General features: G+C 33.7%; 1 protein-coding gene across 12 annotated transcripts in view; it reads right to left on the minus strand.

Moving 5' to 3' along the window:
- The window catches only part of Tanc2 (tetratricopeptide repeat, ankyrin repeat and coiled-coil containing 2), a 463,309-nt gene that overhangs the window by 162,744 nt on the left and 279,518 nt on the right, over positions 1-21,047 (minus strand). For all 12 annotated transcript variants that reach the window (XM_063242114.1, XM_063242113.1, XM_063242108.1 and 9 more), the window contains one exon: positions 18,257-18,520. In XM_063242114.1, the coding sequence (XP_063098184.1) occupies positions 18,257-18,520 (264 nt within the window). The remainder of the gene's footprint in view (positions 1-18,256; positions 18,521-21,047) is intronic.

Here is a 21,047-nt window from a genome sequence, read left to right on the forward strand (position 1 = left end):
TGCTAACAATCCACAAAAGCTATTAGCTGCTTATCCTCAACTTATATACTATAAAAGTAGCTGGTTCTCCATCACAAAAAAGCTGGGAAATCCCTTATCTTTACAATGTCTGCCAAAGTCATTCAGCTAAATAACTTTAATGTTACAGTGAGGACTCTGAATCTATGTCCTCAACATGCAAGGCACAATAATAGTTCAGTTTTTATTTACAAAGGAAAGGTGAAACCACCTCTGGTGACTAAGACTCTACATGGTCATAATGGTCCAACAGTAATGGACCATTACTAGGGATATATTTCTTATTTCAAACAGAAACAAGTAAGCTAAACAAACATAAAAATCTCACTTCATAAAGTAGTCAATTGTAAAAATTATTTCAGATTTACAGTGAAAACAAAACAAAAAATTGCCAGACCAACACCTTAAAAAATCACCATCTGCCGCTCTCCAAAATGTGCCTGTGGCACACTAAAATACTGGCATAAATTCTTCACCTCCCTATAGCCATGGTCTTTGTCATCTATCTCTGCAGTTTCCTTTTTTTTTTTTTTTGTACCAGGAATTGAACTCACCACCCTCATACTTGCCAGGCAGGCACTTACACCACTGAGCTAAATCTCTGGCCTTGGCAGTTCTTCCCACTAGGCCTGAAACAAACTTTGCAACTACTGACACTGGGGTTAGACATCTGACTTGCTTTGACAAATGGAATATTCGCAGACATGCTACAAGAAAGAATCAAAATGTGCTTGTTTAGTTACACTTCTCTTTTTTACATCTGTCAATACTATAAGACAGTATGCCTCTTGGTTCATGGAGGTGATAAAAAAGAGACAAATCTGGAGCCAATCTTTAGCTTGAAGCCAAGCCTAATCAAACAACCTCAAAATTTTAGACTAATTTATTACACATTTATTACACATTACCAACAGTACAATGATATATCTATTGATCTTTCTACAGCTGAGTTTAGGCTCAGTTACAATCGTCTGAGCCCCTAACAGGCAGAGATTGTATATGAAAATAATTCCATTATCAGTAACTATACTATGTCTTACATAAAACAGGAGTTTAAAATGCTTATTCATTTGTTTAAAGGGGACTAAAAGCTATTTAGCAGATAGCTTTACTAAGTATGATTTCAACAACCGTTAGCTTATTTACTTTAGTATTCAGTCTATCAAAAATAGAGGAATTTTCTTATCAATGCTTTTGTGATCTAGAAAATGATACCGGCTTTATATGTGGTCAGAAAGGCAGAATAAGCTAATACCAAGAATGAATGTGGGAAGTGGGAGTGTAGCTCAATGATTAGAGTGCTTGCCTAGCAGGTATGAGGCCCTGACATACTAGTGTGCAGTGCATACTAGTACGTGCACACATGCACCCCAAACAAACACAAAACAAAAATCAATCAAACAAGGAGAATAAAATGAAATATATATATGGCCATGTGTTGCTTAAGGACAAGGATATGTTACAAGAAAATGTCATCAGGTGATTTTGTCATTATGTAAACACCATTGAGTGTATATACACAAACATATACTAAGATGGCTATGAAGTAGGGAATATAATCTCATGGGATCATTGTGATATATACCATCCACTGTTGGTTGAATCTTGGCCCAGAAAATTTAGAATTGAAATGTGTGATGTAGCACATGACTGTAACTCAGATTTGATTTATAAAGAATTCAGAGTGTCATTTTGTGAAATATGATTAGCATGAACTGTTTAAAGTAGTTTTTATGATACAATCCTGAAATATTCTACTCACACTTTGGATTAGTTGTGCCCTATCAATTCTAAATCTCAGATTTGTTTTCATTTGATTTTCACTTAGTTCTAATGTTGAACTATTCTATTTTTCTATCTTAAATCAAATAATAAAGATAGTTTGAGATACACAGTGAAAATCAAGTCAGGTCATCACTATTAATACAATGCAAAGTTTGATATTCTATTATGTTAATGTTCTTTGTGCTCAAATATGAGAAAAGCTGATTAAAATGTGCTCGACAATACATATACTTCATATTTCCTTTTTAGTTATTTGTATCTATTGGAAACACAGCCAAATAAGTATTACCCAAATTGCAGATACAGTTTCTCTGAGGAAGCAAGTCTCTGAAAGTTAGTTTATAGTTTATATATTTAAACTTGAGAAAAAGAACAAATTAAGAAAGCAACCCCATTTACAATAGCTACAAGATAAATTAATAAATAACATAGGAATAAATTTAAACAAAGAGTTATACATTGAAAACTACTAAACATTGATGAAATGAACTGATGAAGACACACAGAAAAAAATATAAAGACCTCCTATGTTCATGGATTGATTGAAGGATCAATACTGTTAAAATATCCATGCTATCCAAAATGATTTACAGATTCAAAATACCAATGGCATTCTTTATATGGCCAGAAGAAATACTATAATTTGTAATGGAAATACAGAAACCTTGGATAAACAAGCTAATCTCCAGAAAAAGGAACAAAGCAGGAGGCATTATACAACTTGTCTTCAAAATATACTTCAAGACTGAGCAATCGGGGCTGGGGATTTAGCTCAGCGGCATAAGCACCTGCCTTGCAAGCAGGCGGTCGTGAGTTCGATCCCCAGTACCGATTTAAAAAAAAAAAAAAAAAAGACTGAGCAATCAATATTGGTACTGGCATAAATATAAACACATATGACAATGGAACAGAATAGAGAACCTAAAAGTAATCCACAAATCTAATCACTGATAAAAGTACTAAGAACACATACTGGGGAAGAAACAGTGTCTTCCATAAATAGTGCTGGGAAAATCAATATCCACAAACAGAAGAACAGAATTTGATTCTTACTTTATCATATACAAAAATGGATTGAAGACTTAAACATAAGACCTGGAATTACAAAATTAGTAGGAAAAAATCCCACACTTCCCTGATCATGACACTGGAATGGCAAGCAATTTTTGGATAAGACGCCAGAAGCATAGGAAACAAAAGCATGAACAGACAAATGGGATTATATAAACAGTTCCTCAATCACTTGAATCTTTTCATTTCCATGTTATTCTTTAAGAAAACATCTTCATCATATTGTGTCAATCTGATCTCAGTAAAAAACTTGCTCAGGCTGCACCTTCTTGCCTTCCCTTACTGATTTCTTAATCAAACACATACATAGTTATTTAGAATGTGTGTTACTCAGCTTTGTTTATGTATCTACCTTTCCTCATGGATGATAACAGGGATCTCAAGGACAAGAGGAAATATCTGATTTATGTTTGATCATCCTATACATTCACAGTAAGAGTATTTTGCACACAATAGTCGACGTAGAAATGAATTCCAGATGAATCTTATTTAGACTTAATAATCTGTCTGACTATATCCTTATCTTCCTCACTGTTTTTCTAATGCTTAATGCACATCATTAAAATAACATGCTGGGCTTAACAATGTTTGTAATATCTTTCATCATATACTGCTGGTTCTCGCTTTTAGTTTTTTTCCACAGCATATATGACTATCATACTATATTAATGACTTACTTATTACATTTATTTTATTTTTTCTAAGTAGAAGGTAAGTTGCACGATGACGGGAACTTTTGTTTTGTTAACTGATACTACAGCACTCTGAAGAGTACCTGGTATTCATGCTCAAAAAATATCTGTGTAATGACTGAGTATTGTATCACACATACACACTGTGTTTCAGCTACATGTAAGCAATAAGTAATAAATTAACTTTCATCTTCTAGGGTATTTTGGAAGAAAAGGGTCTAATAATGTCTTGAACATCATTATCCTATACAAAGATCAATGATCTCTATATGAACACATATATTTCTATGTCATGGTACCACTCTTGAAGTGAAATTGTACTTCAAGTCTTTTTTATAAAAGATAATTCTGTCAGATTAAATTAATGATAATGATCAAGGGAAATAAATGTTACTCTTAACCTGTAAGACGTCAGATAACTGTTGAGTTTGTGATTTTTAAAATTAAAGAATGAATTTTAAGGAACAACAGAGGTTAAGAGTAGGAAAGCTTTATTGTAATAGTTCATGACTGACAGAAGAGGTCTTGAAAGTAGGTTGTCAATGAGTCCCACTTTTCAAGGTTTTATACAGAAAAATTGCAAAGTGGGTATTACATGGGTCAAAACAATGATTAACCAATAAGACTGTAAGTATAGCCTGTTAGGTAATATTGATCTAACGGGAAGCAGGTTACATAGCAATTGTACATGGAAAGAACAAAGATCTTTAGGAAGGGATGGATCAGGATTCCTAGTCACCCACCAGGATGACTGATGTCTATCTAGACATTATTGGACCAGGTGATATCAATTGTCTTATCCCCTAGGGAGGTATGTAGGCCAGGTCATTCTGTCTTTATTTTGGGGCCTGGCCTCCAACAAATGCGCTTCCAGCCACAGTTGTATGTTTTCATCTTTTGCACTGACTTCCTGAAGGGCCTAGCTCTAACTACCTAGAATATTTCTACTCAACTTAGTTGTCTATAAAAATATTTAATGAACATTTATGAGATACAAGTATGAGATAACTGATGAGTTCAAGTGAATTGAGGAAATAGAAACACAAACTTACAATAAAATTTTTATATAAAAGCACAGAACTTTAAATGGGAAAATGATAAGATGATTAATTAAAAAGCCTCATTTTTATAGAGAAATTAAAGGAAAAAAGGAGAAATATATTTTTGAAATTTTATTGGACCAGAACAACCTGAGAACCATTCACTTAGATTCCACTTAACTGACACATTTTTTAAAAAAAAATTAAGAAAATTTGTAAGTGCATCAAAAGTGGGCAGAAAAAAAAATCCAGTAGGCAATATTTGCCATAAAAATGTAAAAAAACTTCTATATTGAATTTGGAAGTCAATCTAAATTACTTCTTCTTATATCAGTTACAAACAGAATATGGTAGCAAAATTATCATTCTAGCTGACCTGTTTTCTACTGCCTGACCAAGAAGAAGCCATTCAGTTGTCCTTTCACCCTTGATCCATGAAGCAAATATTCTGACTCCTGAAAAGTCTAATTTTTATTTTTGGTAAAATCTGCATTACAATTTCTGATTGAACCCTTCTAGATTCCCATTCTGCACTGACCTGACTTTTAAGATCCTTAAGCAAAATGTGCATCTCCACGCCTTAACAAGTAGATGGTGAGTTTGTATTAAACTGATGTTTCTGTTTGTATGATTCCCTGATACTTTTCACACAAAGCACTGACAATAGCTGTTGCAAGTGAACATTTCCTGCTTGTCACATCCCTTCAACTCACTGCCAATTTTATTTTAATACATCAAGGATGACCAACAGCTTCTCTGATAATTTCTAACGTGCAACCACAAGTCCACAATGGTCTTCTATTTCTTATCAACACAAGTATGCAACAGCAATTTAATTTTGAAAACAATAAAATTTATAGTTTAATTTTTTATATTTTAGAATTTTAATTTAAAAAATATGAACATCTAAATTTTTATTTGTAAAACTCAGTTACTACCATAGAAAATATCCACGCCAAGGCTGCAGACTGCCAAAATACATTCACAATCACTTCATTATTCAAGATAAAAGTTCTTATGTTTTCAGCAAATAGTATTATCCTCCTCTGTGAAACAAGGAGTTTGAATTGGTACAGCTCAAATTCAATAGTTTTTATGTTTATGAGTATATAACTGAATCTATTTTTCCAATATTCTTATACCTATATTAATCAGACCTTTATTTTAATACATCAATATTTTAAGAGTTTGATATTTATTTTTCCTTATAAATTAAGTAAAACACTCAGAAAAAATGTCTCCATAAATATTTCTATATATGTTGATTTCACTGTCTTTGCAAGTACAAATGCCAGGACAATACAAAAATGCTTATAAAGATGCCAAATACACGGCAAAAAACCCAAAAACAAACACACAAAAAAAGATCCTCTTCCCAAGATGAGGAAATTTATTTTTTTAAATTTTAAGGATATTAAAATACAACAAAACAAGATAGAACAAAGCCAATCAAAACAATGCATTGAAAATGGTACAGAACTTCAGAGCAGCATACTGGGAAAACAATAATGGGTACCATAGTGTTATGGTTTGAAAACTTAACGACAGCTGGATTACATCAGCATGCATTGAGAGAAGATGCTCCACCTGAGGAGGGTTGCCAGGATAAATAGGTGGAGAAGAAGAGAGGTGTTGAGAGGGTTGAGGCGTTAAGGAGACATTGTGGGTTCTCCTACGAGTTGCTGTCTGAGTTGTTGGTTCTCCTGGAGGTCTTCACATCGAGCATTGCTTCCCGGCTCCGGAGGGGGAAGACATGTACTGTCTGGTCTCCAGGATGAACTCATCAGGCTGCTTCCTGGCAAGTACCCAACTGCGCTTGTTGTAGGAGGAGCTCGGGGCCTCCGTGTCGCTGAGGACAGCTGTGGTGCCTTTCAGGACAGCCCCGCTCTTAGGTGTGTGACTTCTCGGCTCCAGTGTAGAACCCTCATCCCACTAGCACAGCTCCGTCATCCTGCTGGTGCAGACTTCTGGCTTCCACCACTGACCCTTGGGTCTTCCCGGCACGAATCCGTAAAAGAGACTCGCGTGAGTCCTTCTTGTGGGCTCTGGACCTCTAGTTGGACTCGTGGGAGGCATTGCCCTGAGCTCTGGGTTTTTATCTGGACTCATGTGGGACATTGCCGTGGGGTTTAGACTCTTGACTAATTAATCTATGCCGTTGGTGTTGCGGATAGATTTCCTGCATTTTCCTGTGTTAACGTCTGGTGACCATTATAAAAATATTATAAATTCCATGTCCTGATCTGAATTGTTCTCTTTGTACAACCCGACTACAATGGAATAGTTGTCCATTCAATCAGGAATGGCAAAATTAAAGACAGAACAGTATAAAACCAATCAAAACAGAATAATGAATAGAGCAAAACAATTAATCAGAACAAAGCAAAACAGTGAAAACAATACTGGCCTTCAAAGACAAGATAGAAAAAAATCTCCCATATTTGCTATATTGCATACTGTCATCCTCAAGATGGGGAAATCTGCATCATTCTCAATGTGATATAAATGGTATTTGTGTACCTCATTATTAACCATAATTGGTCTAAAGTAATTATATAATTTATAATAAGATCATGTTTAAAAAAGGTAAATTTACGAGTTGGATTTGAAAAAGGTCTTTTATTGCTAGCATTCATCACTCCTCATCTTTCACCTTGCTCCAAAGTTAGTATGTTTAGAAAATTTAGTAAGTATAAATATACAGGATTTAGTAAGTATAAATATACAGGAATTTTTCTATTTGAAACTCATTTCAATGACTGAAATCCTCAGTCATTCTTATTATCATGGAAATCTGAGTACTCAGTCTTTTGAGGAATCACTTCTATGTGCAATAATAAAGCAAAAAATGTATATTCATAGATAAAATGAGGCGACAGACCTCTCCTAAACTAAGAAAATTTAAAAACTGACTTAGATGTCTAATCATTTAAGCTGCCAAGAATTACAGTTTTATCAAATACACGGTCTATGAAAGTGATGGTTTTTCTACATTCTGGAAACATTTCAACATGAAAGTGGGGGACTCATTTGGTTTAGAGCTTATGTCCCTGTTTCTTTGTGAACATAGCAAAACCAGGGTTTTCAGAAACAGAAAACAACCCAATACAAACCATTCTCTCACCTATGAATTGCCCTGGGGAAATAGTAAATCTGCTTGTATTTTATGTTCAATACTGACAAGTAATAATTCTCTCACAAACAATTTTGTTCAAAAGTCACTGTGTACTACTTCAACAGTGTAAAATTCTATTTTTCAGGATAGAGCTATTTGGCCTCTGATGATACATTTAACTTCTTATAGGCAAAATCAGTACAGCTTTACAAATGAAAAACATTCTATTATGTTGGAAGGACTAATATTATGGGATGACACACTGTAAGGAAAAATCAACAATAAAGATCTACAGGCATAAAAATTTAGGATAATAATTTTAATATTTTAATATGAGAAGGAGAATGAGAATGAAAAGAGGAAGAATACACTTAAGTCTATACAGGAAGAAGTATTTTCCAATTAAATAAACTCTAGTAACACAGAGGAAATCACTGTTTTTTTTTTTTTTGAAATCACTGTTTTATAATAGTTGATACAAATACTACACACAGTGACACCAAAAGCACAGTTCACAAAACATTTTTTATTTAAGAGAAAAAGACACAGAAAAGAAAAACAAAAAGCAAAGAGACAAACAACAACAAACCCTCAAAGAATAACACTATAGATTTTCCAAACAAAATAATATGAATTTCACAATAGCTGTAATATTACATATTGTTATCTTCAAAAGGGTTGTTTAGATTAGCAGATACATGTAAAATTGATCTAATCATGTGTATTAACTGTACTTTTCCAAGCACTAATACAATTACTAGTATAGTCATCTTAGCTATTTTATGTGTGTGTATATGTCTCTTTCCTTTTTCCTTCCTTTTTCCTCCTTTCCCCTACCTCAGTTACTTTTCCTCCTTGAGCCGTGTCTTACTTTTATAAAATATTTATTGTAGATTTTGGATTGTATTTGCTCTTTCAGTTTTTTACAGTAGGGAGACAATATGGTATTTACACATGTGATTTATTTCACTTGGGTAACAGTCTCAAGTCGCGTCCACTTATTTACAAAGGCCTCAACGTAATCTTTCTTCATAGCTGAGTAGTACTCCATTGTATTAAATACCACATCTTTTATCGATTCCTCAGCTGATGGGCATTTAGGTTGTTTCCAAGATTTGGCTATTACAAATTGTGCTGCTATAAACATTGGTGTACATATATCACTGTTTTATGATGTTTTCAATTTGAGAAAATGCCCAGAAGTGGGATAACTGGGTCAAATCGAATCTTTAATCCTAGCTTTTTGCAGAATCTCCAGACTGATTTCCACAATGGTTGTACCAATCTACATTCTCAACAGTGGAGAAGAGTTCTTTTTTCCCTACAGCCTCCCAAGCATTTGTTACTGGTTGATTTCTTGATCTTGGCCATTGTTTCTGAGTGACATGGAATCTCAGTGTTGTTTTAATTTGCATTTCTCAAAAGACAATGATGTTAAACATTTTTTCATATATTTATTTGCCATTTGTATTTCTTAGTTGAGAAGCATGTATTCATTCAGATGCTCATTTATGGATTGGAGTCTTTCAATTTGGAGGGCCTTATTTTTTAAAATTCTCTATATGTTCTAGATAGAAGTCCTTTGAGGGACAGTTAGCTAAGATTTTTTCCCAGTTTGTGAGTTTTCTTTTCAGTCTGTTAGAGATTTCTTCTGACATGCAAAACCTTTTTAATAAGATGAGATCCCAGTTGTTGATTCTTTGAAGTACTTTCTGTGCATTTTGATTTTTGTTCATAAACTCTGTCTACCCCTATGTTGTCATCAAGATCTTTATACGTTCCTCCTTCTTTTGGCTTTGAACTTGAGTTGCTCTGCTTTTCCTAGAAATTTAAGGTGCAGCATTAGGTTATTTATTAGTGTTCATTCCATTTTCCTGATATGGGAGTTTACAACTAAAAATTTCCCTCTGTCCCACAGGTTCCAGTAAGTTGTATTTGCATTTTCATTTGACTGCAGATATTGTTTAGTTTCTCCTTTAATTTGTTCTGTGACCCATTGGTTGTTAAGGAGACTGTTACTTAATTTCCATAATGTTATTGGGGTCCTTATGGGGTTTTTGGTCATCAATTTACAATTTTATTGTGCATGGGGTTATTTCAATTCCTATACATTTACTTAAGCATGTCTGATGGGATAGTATATGGTCTGTTTTAGAGAATGACTTATATGCAGTTGAAAAGAATGTGTATTTTTTGTTGTTGGAACACTCAGTACACATATACTATGTCCATTTGTTCACAAGTATGATTCAGTTTATTATTTCTTGGCTGATATTTTTGCTTCTTCTTTGCTGTCTCTTTGTGACAACGGGGTGTTTTTGCTTCTTTTTTGCTGTCTCTTTGTGACAATGGGGTGTTAAGGGCCCCAGTTATAACTGTATTTTTGCTTATTTGATTTGTCATGTTTATTAAGATTTGTATTACATAATGGATATTCCCATATTTGGTGCATACATATTTATGATTGTGATCTCTTCCTCTTCAAAGTTCCCCCTAACAAGTACGTAGTGACTTTCTTTATCTCTTTTGATCATTCTTGGTTTTAAGTTCATGTTGTCTGCAAGGAAAATAGCTAACTCTGCTTTCTTCTGGATTCTTGTCTCATGGAGTATTGTTTTCTAACCTTTGACTTTTATTCTATGACTTTTGTTAAATATGTTTCTTGTATACAGCATGTTGCTGGATTTTCTTTACTCTACTCTGCCATTCTGTTTCCTTTCAATGGTGGGTTGAGACCATTTATATTGATGGACACAGCTGATACGTACTGACTTAACCCTGCCATGTTGTTTCTGTTATTGGTTTTCTACTTTTTCCATTTAATCGTTTGCCCTGCTTAGTGGTTTCCTTCTGCTGTTGTTCTTGGCATTGTAGTTATCTGTATCTCTTTCTAGAGTATCTTTCAGTACTCTTTGTAACACTGATTTGGTGGTCATGAATTTGTTCAGTTGTTCTTTGTCATGGAAATATTTTATTTCCCCATATTTTCCTTTGTTGGAAGTTGTTTTCTTTCAGGACTTGAAATACTTCATGCCAAATTCTTCTTGACTTGAAGGTTTGTGTTGAGAAGTCTGTCATGATTCTGATAGGCTTTCTTCAGAGGTGATTTGTTTTGCTTCTTTGACAGGTTTTAACATTCTGTTCTAGTAATGAATTTCTCAGACCCTAATTATTATATGTTTGGGTGAAGATTTAATTTCGTTATGGTTAATTGGGGTTCTATATGTTTCACTTACCTGAATATCAGATTCTTTTCCCCCGTTTGGAAAATTTTCTGCTATTGTTTAAGTAAATAGTCTTATAATTTGTAGACCCTTGCTTTTTTGCTGATACCTGTCAGTCTTACATTGTTTCTCTTTGCATCATTTTGTAGCTGTTTATTTTTGTTTCCTGGCTCCTTGTTATTTTTAAGAGACCTTTACTTTCATGATCATAAGCTTCCATCCTGTCCTCAAAGTCAGAGAGTCTGTCTTCAGCTGCATTCAAGTGGTTTTGCCAGATTTCAATGGAATTTTTAATTTCCTGACTATTCCTTTGAATATGTTTTATGCATTGTAATTGTCTTATATTATTCATCCAAGGTTTTCTTATGTTTCTCTATACTTTAATCTAGATCTTCTTTAGATATACTCAACATTTCTTTCATAATGTTTATCATTTTTACTGGGAAATTATTTCTAATCTGATTTCCTCTATAGCTTCATGGGAGTTATTTCTTTATTTCATTTCAGAAAGTTCAGTTGTGTGATTTCCAGGGTCTTCATTGTCTCCTGGGTTTGTTATTGGTGGGCTGAAGGACTGAGATTGATCTTTTGTCATTTTACTCTGGGACTATGTGGCTGACCAGGCACTCTCCCAATGGATTGCACTGGAACACTGTGCTGGGCAGAGCTTTGATCCTACAATAAACACATGGCTAGCTGGAGCACACCCCTGATCTATGGCACCAGAGCCTCATGCTGTGATGGACAAAGCTCAAAATCTTCAGGACCTGTTGACTATGCTGATCACTCCCTGATGGACAGCTCTTGAGCTCTGGGCTTGGCAGGACATTGTGCCTCTGTGACCTGTGATGCTGGTTGGCCATTACCCTGACAGATTGCACTGTACAGGTAGAGCTCAGATCCTCCATGCAGCTAGGAGGGACATACCCCCAGAGTGTGGTGCTAGGGTCTTGTACCTGGCCAAGTAAGTTCAGAAACTCTAGGACCCAGGTGGCTACCTGGAACACACTCCAGGAGTATGGTGCCAGGGCCCTGCACCTGACTGGGAGAAGTTTAGAATCTCAGGATGGTATGGCTGGCTGGGATGCACCTCCAAAGTTTGGTGCAGGGACCACAAAACATTTTTTTGATAAATAAACCTCATTAAAATTTACATGTTTATATGATTCAAAACATATCACTAAAGAACAGAAATAAAAACCAAACAAATGAATAAACAACAAAAAACAAAAAAAAAAGCAACAAACATATTATTTGACCAAACTTGTTTCCAGATTATATAGCACGTACTTGAAACTCTATAAGACAACTCACTCAAAACATATGCAAAAGGTTGAATATAAATTTCAGTAAAGGAGATATGTTAGTAGCAAATATATACACAAAATAAGCACAATACTAAATTAATATTAAACATTAGTAAAATACATGTTAAAACTACAATCATCCCATACTAAATCCCCAGGACTGCAAAACCAAAAAAGCTGGGAGAGGTGGTATGTCCCAGTGTGTGGGAGACTTGAGGCAGGAATACTGTGAGTTCAAGGTCAGCATGGATTACACAGTGAGATCCTGTCCCACAAAAAGTAAACAAAATGCAACAAAAACCCCTGCAACAAGTCCTACAACCAAATAGCATTTCACAGCTTTCAAAAGACCTACAAAAAAAGATAAAATAATAACAAATGATGACGGAGATGTAGAAAAGGAGGAACCCTATATGTTGCTGGTAGGAATGTAAACTGGCACAACCACTTTGGACAATAGTTTGGCAATTTCTTAAAAAGTTAAACATGAATTTACCATATGAGAGAGCATTTCCATTCCTAGGTGTCTGTCTAAAAGAAATGAAAATATATGTCCATTCATAGGCTTATGCACAAATATTTCCAGCAGCAGTACTGGCAATAGCTCAGAACTGCAAACAACTTAAACATTCATCTATTGCTAAATGGATAGCGTACACTGGAATACTGCTTGCAATAAAGGAGAATGAACTGGTACTTTTTTTTTTTTTGTCAAAGATGAACCTCAAAAACATTTTTGAAAGAGTAAAAGAAGGCAATACATGTAATTCTATTTATATGAAATGTTAAAAGTGTTATAGTTAGAAAGTAGGTCAGTGGTTGCTTGGGACAGGGGTAGCAATAGGATCAACATTAAATAAATTGGAAGGATTTCATTATCATTATAAAAATGTTCTAAGTCTGATTTATAGTGAAGGTTACATAATTTGACAGATTTACTAAATATTAATGAACTACACACTTGAAACGTGCAAATTTTATAGTATGTAAACTATGGCTCAATATAGTTGCTTTTGAAAAAATGGTTTAAAAATTCACAGAGATGCTTTAGGATTTGAACTATGCAAACACTGAACTAAAGTGGCAGTAATAGACATTTTTGGCTAGTTTCAGTACAGAGTCTAGGTTTATTCTATCAATAAAATAGGACTCAAATAACAACCCATTTATTAAAGTTACTGGGTTAAGCAACACTAAAAATAGGTATGTTAGACAAAGATCTAGTTATGTCTCCTAGGACAGGAGATCTAAATATAATTTATCTATTTTTAAAACTGCGGTATGATTTGCATAGTTTATACATTTTAAGTATACAGCTCAATTTTTATATATGTACAAACCCATGTGACCATTATTCAGCTTAAGACAGAAAGCTCCCTTAGTCAACAATTCTACAAAAGGTAATGGCTACTTTGATTTTATCACTCTAGTAATATAATAGTTCTATTTTTCTGAACTTCTATATGAATATACATACTTCATTAGCCATATACATTTTGGGGTCTTTTTTTTAAAGACAGGGTCTCAATGGGTTGGCCGTGAACTTACTATGTGCCTGGGCTGACTTTGAACTCGAGGTGATCCTCTTACCTCAGCCTCCACAACATTGGAATTATAGGAGTATGCCACCATGGCTGACTTGTGTCTGACTTATGTTCAACACATCTGTGAAATGTACTAAATGTATCCCCTGTACTCTGTACATTTCTTTTTCACTGCTGTACACAATGTATTTAACAACTCTACTGTTGATGAACATTTGGTATTATGAATAAACTAATACAAATATTGTCACACTGTTCTGGTAAACACTATCTTTTTCATGAGTATTCTACTTATGTAGAATCCTCCAATTTATTCTATATAGATAAATATAGTCAAATTTAGATAAATATAGGCATTTTTCTAAACTGAAAACTTGGTAATACAGCTGTTGCTTAAACTTCTTAAAGTATTTTCCACTACCAAGATAAAAATCCAATACTTACTATCACCATATATAAGGTATTTTTGTATTACTTTTAACAATATTTTCTAACATTACTTCCTTGTACTCCATGTTCTAGTCACACAGAAATACTAATTATGTGCCAAGTTCTTTAACTTCTTGCTGCCACGTCTTCCTTGTTCCTGTTCGTCTTTCTGTAAACTCTTATGTGTATTTTACTATCACATCACCTTAATCTACTCCTTTGAACTTAAATACTTTTATACTGTCTTATTGAAAAGCTAAATTCTGAAAACAAAGACTTAACATGCACGGAGATAAACAATTTCTTACTGGACATTATCTATGTACCACAATGATGATGACAGTCTAGCTAAATTCACATTATAAAAACTTAAGGACAAAATGTAAGAACAAAACCTTAAGAGGAAAACAAAACTTAAGAGGCCTCTTTTAAGCCCTAGATAGAGTCCTTGTTATCTCATCTAGGTATATCTAAATAGTAATTTTCCTCTCACAGAATTTCTTACAATTTTTTAAAATCACTATGCAATTTGTGAAGTTACATGAAATATATCATAAAACTTGTGCATAAAAACCTAAAACAATTTCTCTGATAACACTATCTGCAAGATATCTATCTGATAAGTACAGCTGAGGGGTAAGTTGAGACAAATGAATATGAATGCCAGGAAAATTTTAAAATGGAGGTTGGAGGCCCTTCTATAAAAGCCAGGACAGTAAATAATTAGGCTCTGTGTGCCAGATGGTTCATGTGGGGAATACTGAACTGTTACTATGGGGCCAAAACAGCCCTACATGAATGCATGAGTGTGGCTGTGCTGAAACTAAACTTTACTTACAAAACAGGGTGGATCAAATTTGGCCCTGGAGTGCTGGTTTGCTGACTATTCCTTTGGTGAAATAAGACTTTAAAAAGAATACTAAATGTTGCTTATACATTCTATATATTAAAGAAAACCACAGGTTGTGATTCTAGAATAAATAAGATATTGAGATAGTAGTAAATCCAAAATTGTTTCTATCTTATGTAGATTCTGGGGTGTGTGTGTGTGTGTGTGTGTGTGTGTGTGTGTGTTTTCCTTAAATAAAGGTATCTGTATTCTGTGTGTGACTGGGGGGATAATCCCTTCTATGAAATATCTAGATTTGATGGCAGAATTAAAAAACACTATTGGATTCATTACTGTACTGTTATTTTTATTTAATTTCACAAGTTGCCTCGTTTCTATACTGGTTAGTTAACTCAACTGACAGTTACAGTTCAACTACTGGAGTACTCTGTTTTTAATCTCAAACATTTATATTTAGTAGTCAGAGCAAAGCAACAGCTGCAAACAATGCAAAGTGGACTGTAGAAAATATATACACAAACTAGAGTTTAGAGGATGACAAAACTACCTGTACCTGCCAAAGTAAGGGGATGATGACACTTCATGAAGAAGGGAATATCTGAGTTTAGCCTGGAAAGGTGGCCAGGCATTAGGTGAGTTGGTAGATGCTTCATGGCCTATAACTGACTGAAAAGTAGCCAGGATGGCTTTCTCAGATTAATATCAAAATATTGCATTTACTAAGGCTAAGTTGTTTCATTCTTCCTACAGGGCTAAAGGCACAAAATGCTACAAGAATCAGGGAGCACTTCACTAATATAGAGGCAGAACAGTTATAGGATATGCTTGGGCTAACAGATGCTACTGAAGAGCTGGACAGATTTACACAAATGAGAAGGTTCTTGATTAATACATGGAAAAGTGGTTCTATAGGGATACATATAAAATAAATAGGAAGCATAAGCAACACAAGATAGGACACAATTTTAACAGAATGTTAATATTAAGTAGCGACAGAGATACCCAGCCTTGAATTGACATAGTTCACTGAGACTAACTACATGGCCCAATGAAATAAAGCTTTTATCTCTGGTTCCTACTAATGCTCAAGTCCTTTGTCAAGTAATAGAGCCAGCATTTTCTTAGAAATCATTAGACTAGAGATGAAGTAAACTTGGATGACTTTAAAATTTAGTAGCTACATTTCCCCATTTATATATAAGCAAGAATTTAAACAGTTCCCTTCTGCAAAGACAATTTGATTGATTCTCTTCTTAAGTTACAACACTCTAGGATTCTAATATGACATGATAGATGGGGATCAGTATGTCTAGAAGAACCTAGGAGAAAAAAAAGTCTTGCTACCATTATGTAAAAGTAAATAATCATAAAGAACACAAAAGTTTTGTGTAGTCACTAATCTTTTAGATGAGCCATTCCCCAGAATCACATGGTAACAGACACTGATCATTTTACCACAGGGAAGAACAAAAATAATGGATTAGAATAGGCAGGAAAGGCAGTGGGAATGGCAAGAAGGACTGCATTGTTATCTGTGAAAACAAGTAATTATATCTGGGAATATACAGCAAAAGTTTTATTATCCTGCATCAGTGAGATAAATCTATCTAGGCATTCATCAGGAAAGTGAGAAAAGCAAACATAACTTTTATTTCATAATCTGGACAAACTCCAGATGATGATGCATTTTGAAAATGTCAGAATGTCTATTTCTGCAAAAGCTCCTGTCTGAACTATTAAACTGCAACTTAGCTATATTAAAAATATCCCTTTGACATCATTTTTGAGTAGCTATAAAAGAATAATGACTCCATGTTTTAGTCACTTAACCTTCTGTATCATTCCATTATAATCGAGTTCACTAGTTTGTTTGTTTGTTTGTTCGTTTGTCTTGGCTGTATTGAAGACTGAACCCAGGGCCTGCACACTGAGCTACATCCCAGTCCTTTTAAAATTATTATTATTATCATCATTATTTTATGAAAAAAAGATAAAACAAACTTTCATAACAAGATGATAGGAGAATACCAACAGCGAATTCACTATGTATTATTATCTTTAAAGTCAAAAATCACAGTATAAGATATGGGCATAAAAATGCTTCAATCGATATAAGGACACACTTTCCTTTTCTATAAACTAAGAAACACTAATAGTATAGTTTATCTGCATTTTCTTTCTCTCTTCCCTTCCTTTTCCCAGTTTAACCCCTTTTTCTTTTTTAACAATTTCTTCCCATTTCACAATATTTTTGTACATTTTCAACCTTATTTGCTCTTCCAGTTTTGCATACCAGGGAGACATGATGATTACACATACATAATTTATTTCACTAATGAGTATGGTCTCAATTTTCATCCATTTACCTATAAAAGTTTCAAGTTTATCCTTCTTTATGGCTGAGTAGTATTCCATTGTACAAAGTACCATATCTTTTTTTTTATCCATTCCTCAGTTGATAGATTAAAATTATTTTTAAATTTTGATACCAGGTCTTGCTAAGTAGCTAATAACGTGGGGTTTGTTTTTTGTTAAAAACTAAAATTTAATATCTCTCTCTCTCTCGGTATAGGGGATTAAACTCGGGGCTAGCTCACTGAGCAGAATATCTCATCTTTTTTTTTTTAAATTTTGGGAGTGAGTGTTGCTAAGTTGCCAGGTTGGGCTCAAATATGTGATCCTTCTGCCTCAGCGTCTCAAAGTTCTGGGATTATAGTTATGTATTACCATACGTGGCTAAAACTAAAGTTTTCAAAAATTAAAAAATTCGATCTAAATTTTAAATATTTCATATATAACAAAAAACGAATTAGTTTGATGATACATTTCATAGGCTTTCTTTCAGACTTAAATGTATTTTTGTATATTTCAAGAGCAGATCAAAGCAACTGATCAAGGAAGATGAACCTTCTCCAAGGCTCAAAAAAATTACACGTGTGTTATTGAAACACGGAAGAATAGCTTTAAAAAGATGAACACGTAATTTAAATTCTATTAGAACAGGTTTTATTGCTGTTTATCCTAGCAATATAGCTTTTTTTTTTTTTTTTTGTCTTTTTCCTTTTTATCAGTACCAGGGATCGAACTCATGACTGCCTGCTTGCAAGGCAGGCGCTTATGCCACTGAGCTAAATCCCCAGCCCCAATATGGCTATTTTTAAAGCTAAAAAAAGACACTTACCTGCTACTGAATTTGGCCGTGGCATAAGATACAAAGGAATGGACTGTACTGATTGAGATAAAACTGTTTCTAAATTCTTCTCTGGGATCTTATTGAGACTGTAGGTGGAAGCAGTCATGTTTTCATCTACTCGATATAGACAGGAGTCCATGCTGGATTTTTGAGACTGCCAAGGCTTTAGGTTCCCTCCAGATCCTAATTCTTTACTGGCTTCTCCAGCATATTTTGTGCGTTCCATATTTTCAGAATAGCTTGTCAAAGTAGCTAGGAAAAAACAAAGTAAAATCAAGTGAAAAAAGGTACAGATAAATTTATACCTAGACAATAATAATATTAATTATATCATTTTACAGTAACTAATAACCACTTCACTTTCATAACAAAGTTTAAACAAGTAAAACTATAATACAATCATCTTTACATAGACTTACTTTGAAAATTCTATTTATGAACTAATCAATTCATGATTATCAGTGCTTAAAAACATAAATCTAGACTTTATCAGTGCTAAATTTTTAAAAATTTAATAAAAAATTAAGACATTTTCATGGTATATTGGAGAACATCAGAGGTCTAAATGATAGCTCATTTTCTCTTATACTTCCAATGTACCTATTGTCAAAGGAAAAAAAAAGATCTAAATTCATACAGTAATTTTCACAATTCATTTTAGTTCTTTGTAAACTTAAATAGCACTCTAGATTTTATAATATTAAGAAAAGAAGATGAACTGCCAAAGAAAACCCTAAATTTTTCTTTAAGAAAAAAAGTCTGATTTGGTTGTCACAAAAAGTAAAGAAATATGGGAGGAGGAACCTAAGCCAGGGAAGTGAATAAAGAACAACTTTTATAAATTCAACTCAATAAATTTTATAAATTCAATTAAAGCAGAGAAGAGGGCATGTGTTTTGAGGCTCATCTGAAAAAGGATATTAGAAATATCAGAATACTTTTGGAAACATTAGATTTTGGAAGTTAAGTCTCCATACTGTTTACGCTTCATTTCCTGTTTGATGATTACTTACATAAGCCTTAAGAAATAGACAACTTATGCTAACTGTGGGAAGACAGCTAATAAAATGGATAAATTATAAACTATATTCTTTCATTTTGGCTGGTCTTTAAGGACAAGAAACCAAGTATAAAATAGGTGGTAGCAACTTTGAAAAAGAAAGGAGATTCTGAAACCAAGAAAATTATCAAAGTGAAAAACACGAAGAACAAAATAAAACTAGTTAGGAACTGAAAAGTAACTCTGAGGTCTTAATATACAATGTGATTGTTTTGTTTTGTTTTTGTAACATAAAGAACTAATACCCCAGAAAAAGCTCAGAAACATATTAAGCAACATTCTTTCTTTCTTTTACATTATAACCATTAATACTATTAGTACCACAGTAAGTTCATTTTTCAAAGTGTTTTATACTTTTTATTTATTTACTGTGGTGCTGGGGATCAAACCCAAGGCCTTGCACATGCTAATAAGCACACACTGTACTACTCAGCCCTGGTCTGGCCATCTTTACAACTTTTAAACCCATCCTGTCTCACTTCATCATCAATACAATACTTTACACAGCACTGGTATTACTATCCTCATTATCTTATTATACAGATCAGGAAATAGAGAATATTAGGAAATAGGAAATATTAAGTATCATGTGCACTATCACAGACATGTGACATCCCAGATAGAAAAATTATTTGTGATTTTAGCATTTTTTACTTTATGTTGTTACTTAATTCTTCTGTAGATGTACCTTGTTCCCTTTCCTGGATCACACACTCTTTGTTTTTTAGTGCCATCTCTAAAATACCCTGGTATTACAAAATACAAACAGTGATGATAAACAGAGGGACAAAACAAGGGAGAGCAGGCAGGCTAAATCCCTATTTCCATTCACACAAAGCATAGAGAATATGGAGGATAAACACGCAGGTAGTTAGGCCATTTTGGAAGTCAAAACAAACATTACAAACTATATGAGCAGAAAAACAAATGGGTTTATTTTTCAGTCATCTTTCTTTCTTCTTTCTTCCTACTTAAACTATTTCTATCAAATAGCTTTCTAATACTTAACTTAAAAATATTTCTAACAAGGATATAAATGTACACCTGGAAAATTGTGTAAGCAAAGAAACCACCTACTTTGGCAAAACTAAAACACTGGCAAATTGTTTCTGATTTTTAGGAATATACTACTGTACTCATTCAATATTTCAGCTCTGGCAAATGGTTTTTATTTATGTTAGAAAAAAGGTTGGAAAAGATCAATAAGGCTTTCTATTTTAGGATACTGTCAAATAATTAGATTGCTGTATTTTCTTTAATTTTCAAGGACTTCAATAAATGGTCCTTGTAATACTTACCAAACTCCTATTCATTACAAAAATTCATGCTTATCTATACTGAGTCACCAGGTTTTACCAAATTGGACTGGTTGGTCAGGTGAGGGAAGGAATGTCTTATCCAAAGAGAAAAATATATGCAAGCAAATAGAGACAAAATATACTAAAATTTGTAAAATAATTAAACTAAGTTTAATGACTTAACAGTTTGTCCTGAACATCACTCAGGCAGCGCATTTGTTTAGGCACCATCCTGAGCATTGCTCAGGCAGGTGTCACTTCAATCTGTCAATTCTTATACTGAGCAAATTTGATAAAGTTGTCATTTTTATATTTTTTGTTGTCTTATAAAAATTAATTTTAAAAGGTGCAAATTTCAGTCATCCTATACTGAAATAATTGGACTGGTTAAGTTGTTAATAAGGCTGGAAGTTGATCTAGA

Source organism: Cavia porcellus, unplaced genomic scaffold (assembly GCF_034190915.1).
Source record: "Cavia porcellus strain 051 isolate PalLab524CR breed Dunkin Hartley unplaced genomic scaffold, mCavPor4.1 scaffold_32, whole genome shotgun sequence".
NCBI classification, from domain to species: Eukaryota; Metazoa; Chordata; class Mammalia; order Rodentia; family Caviidae; genus Cavia; species Cavia porcellus.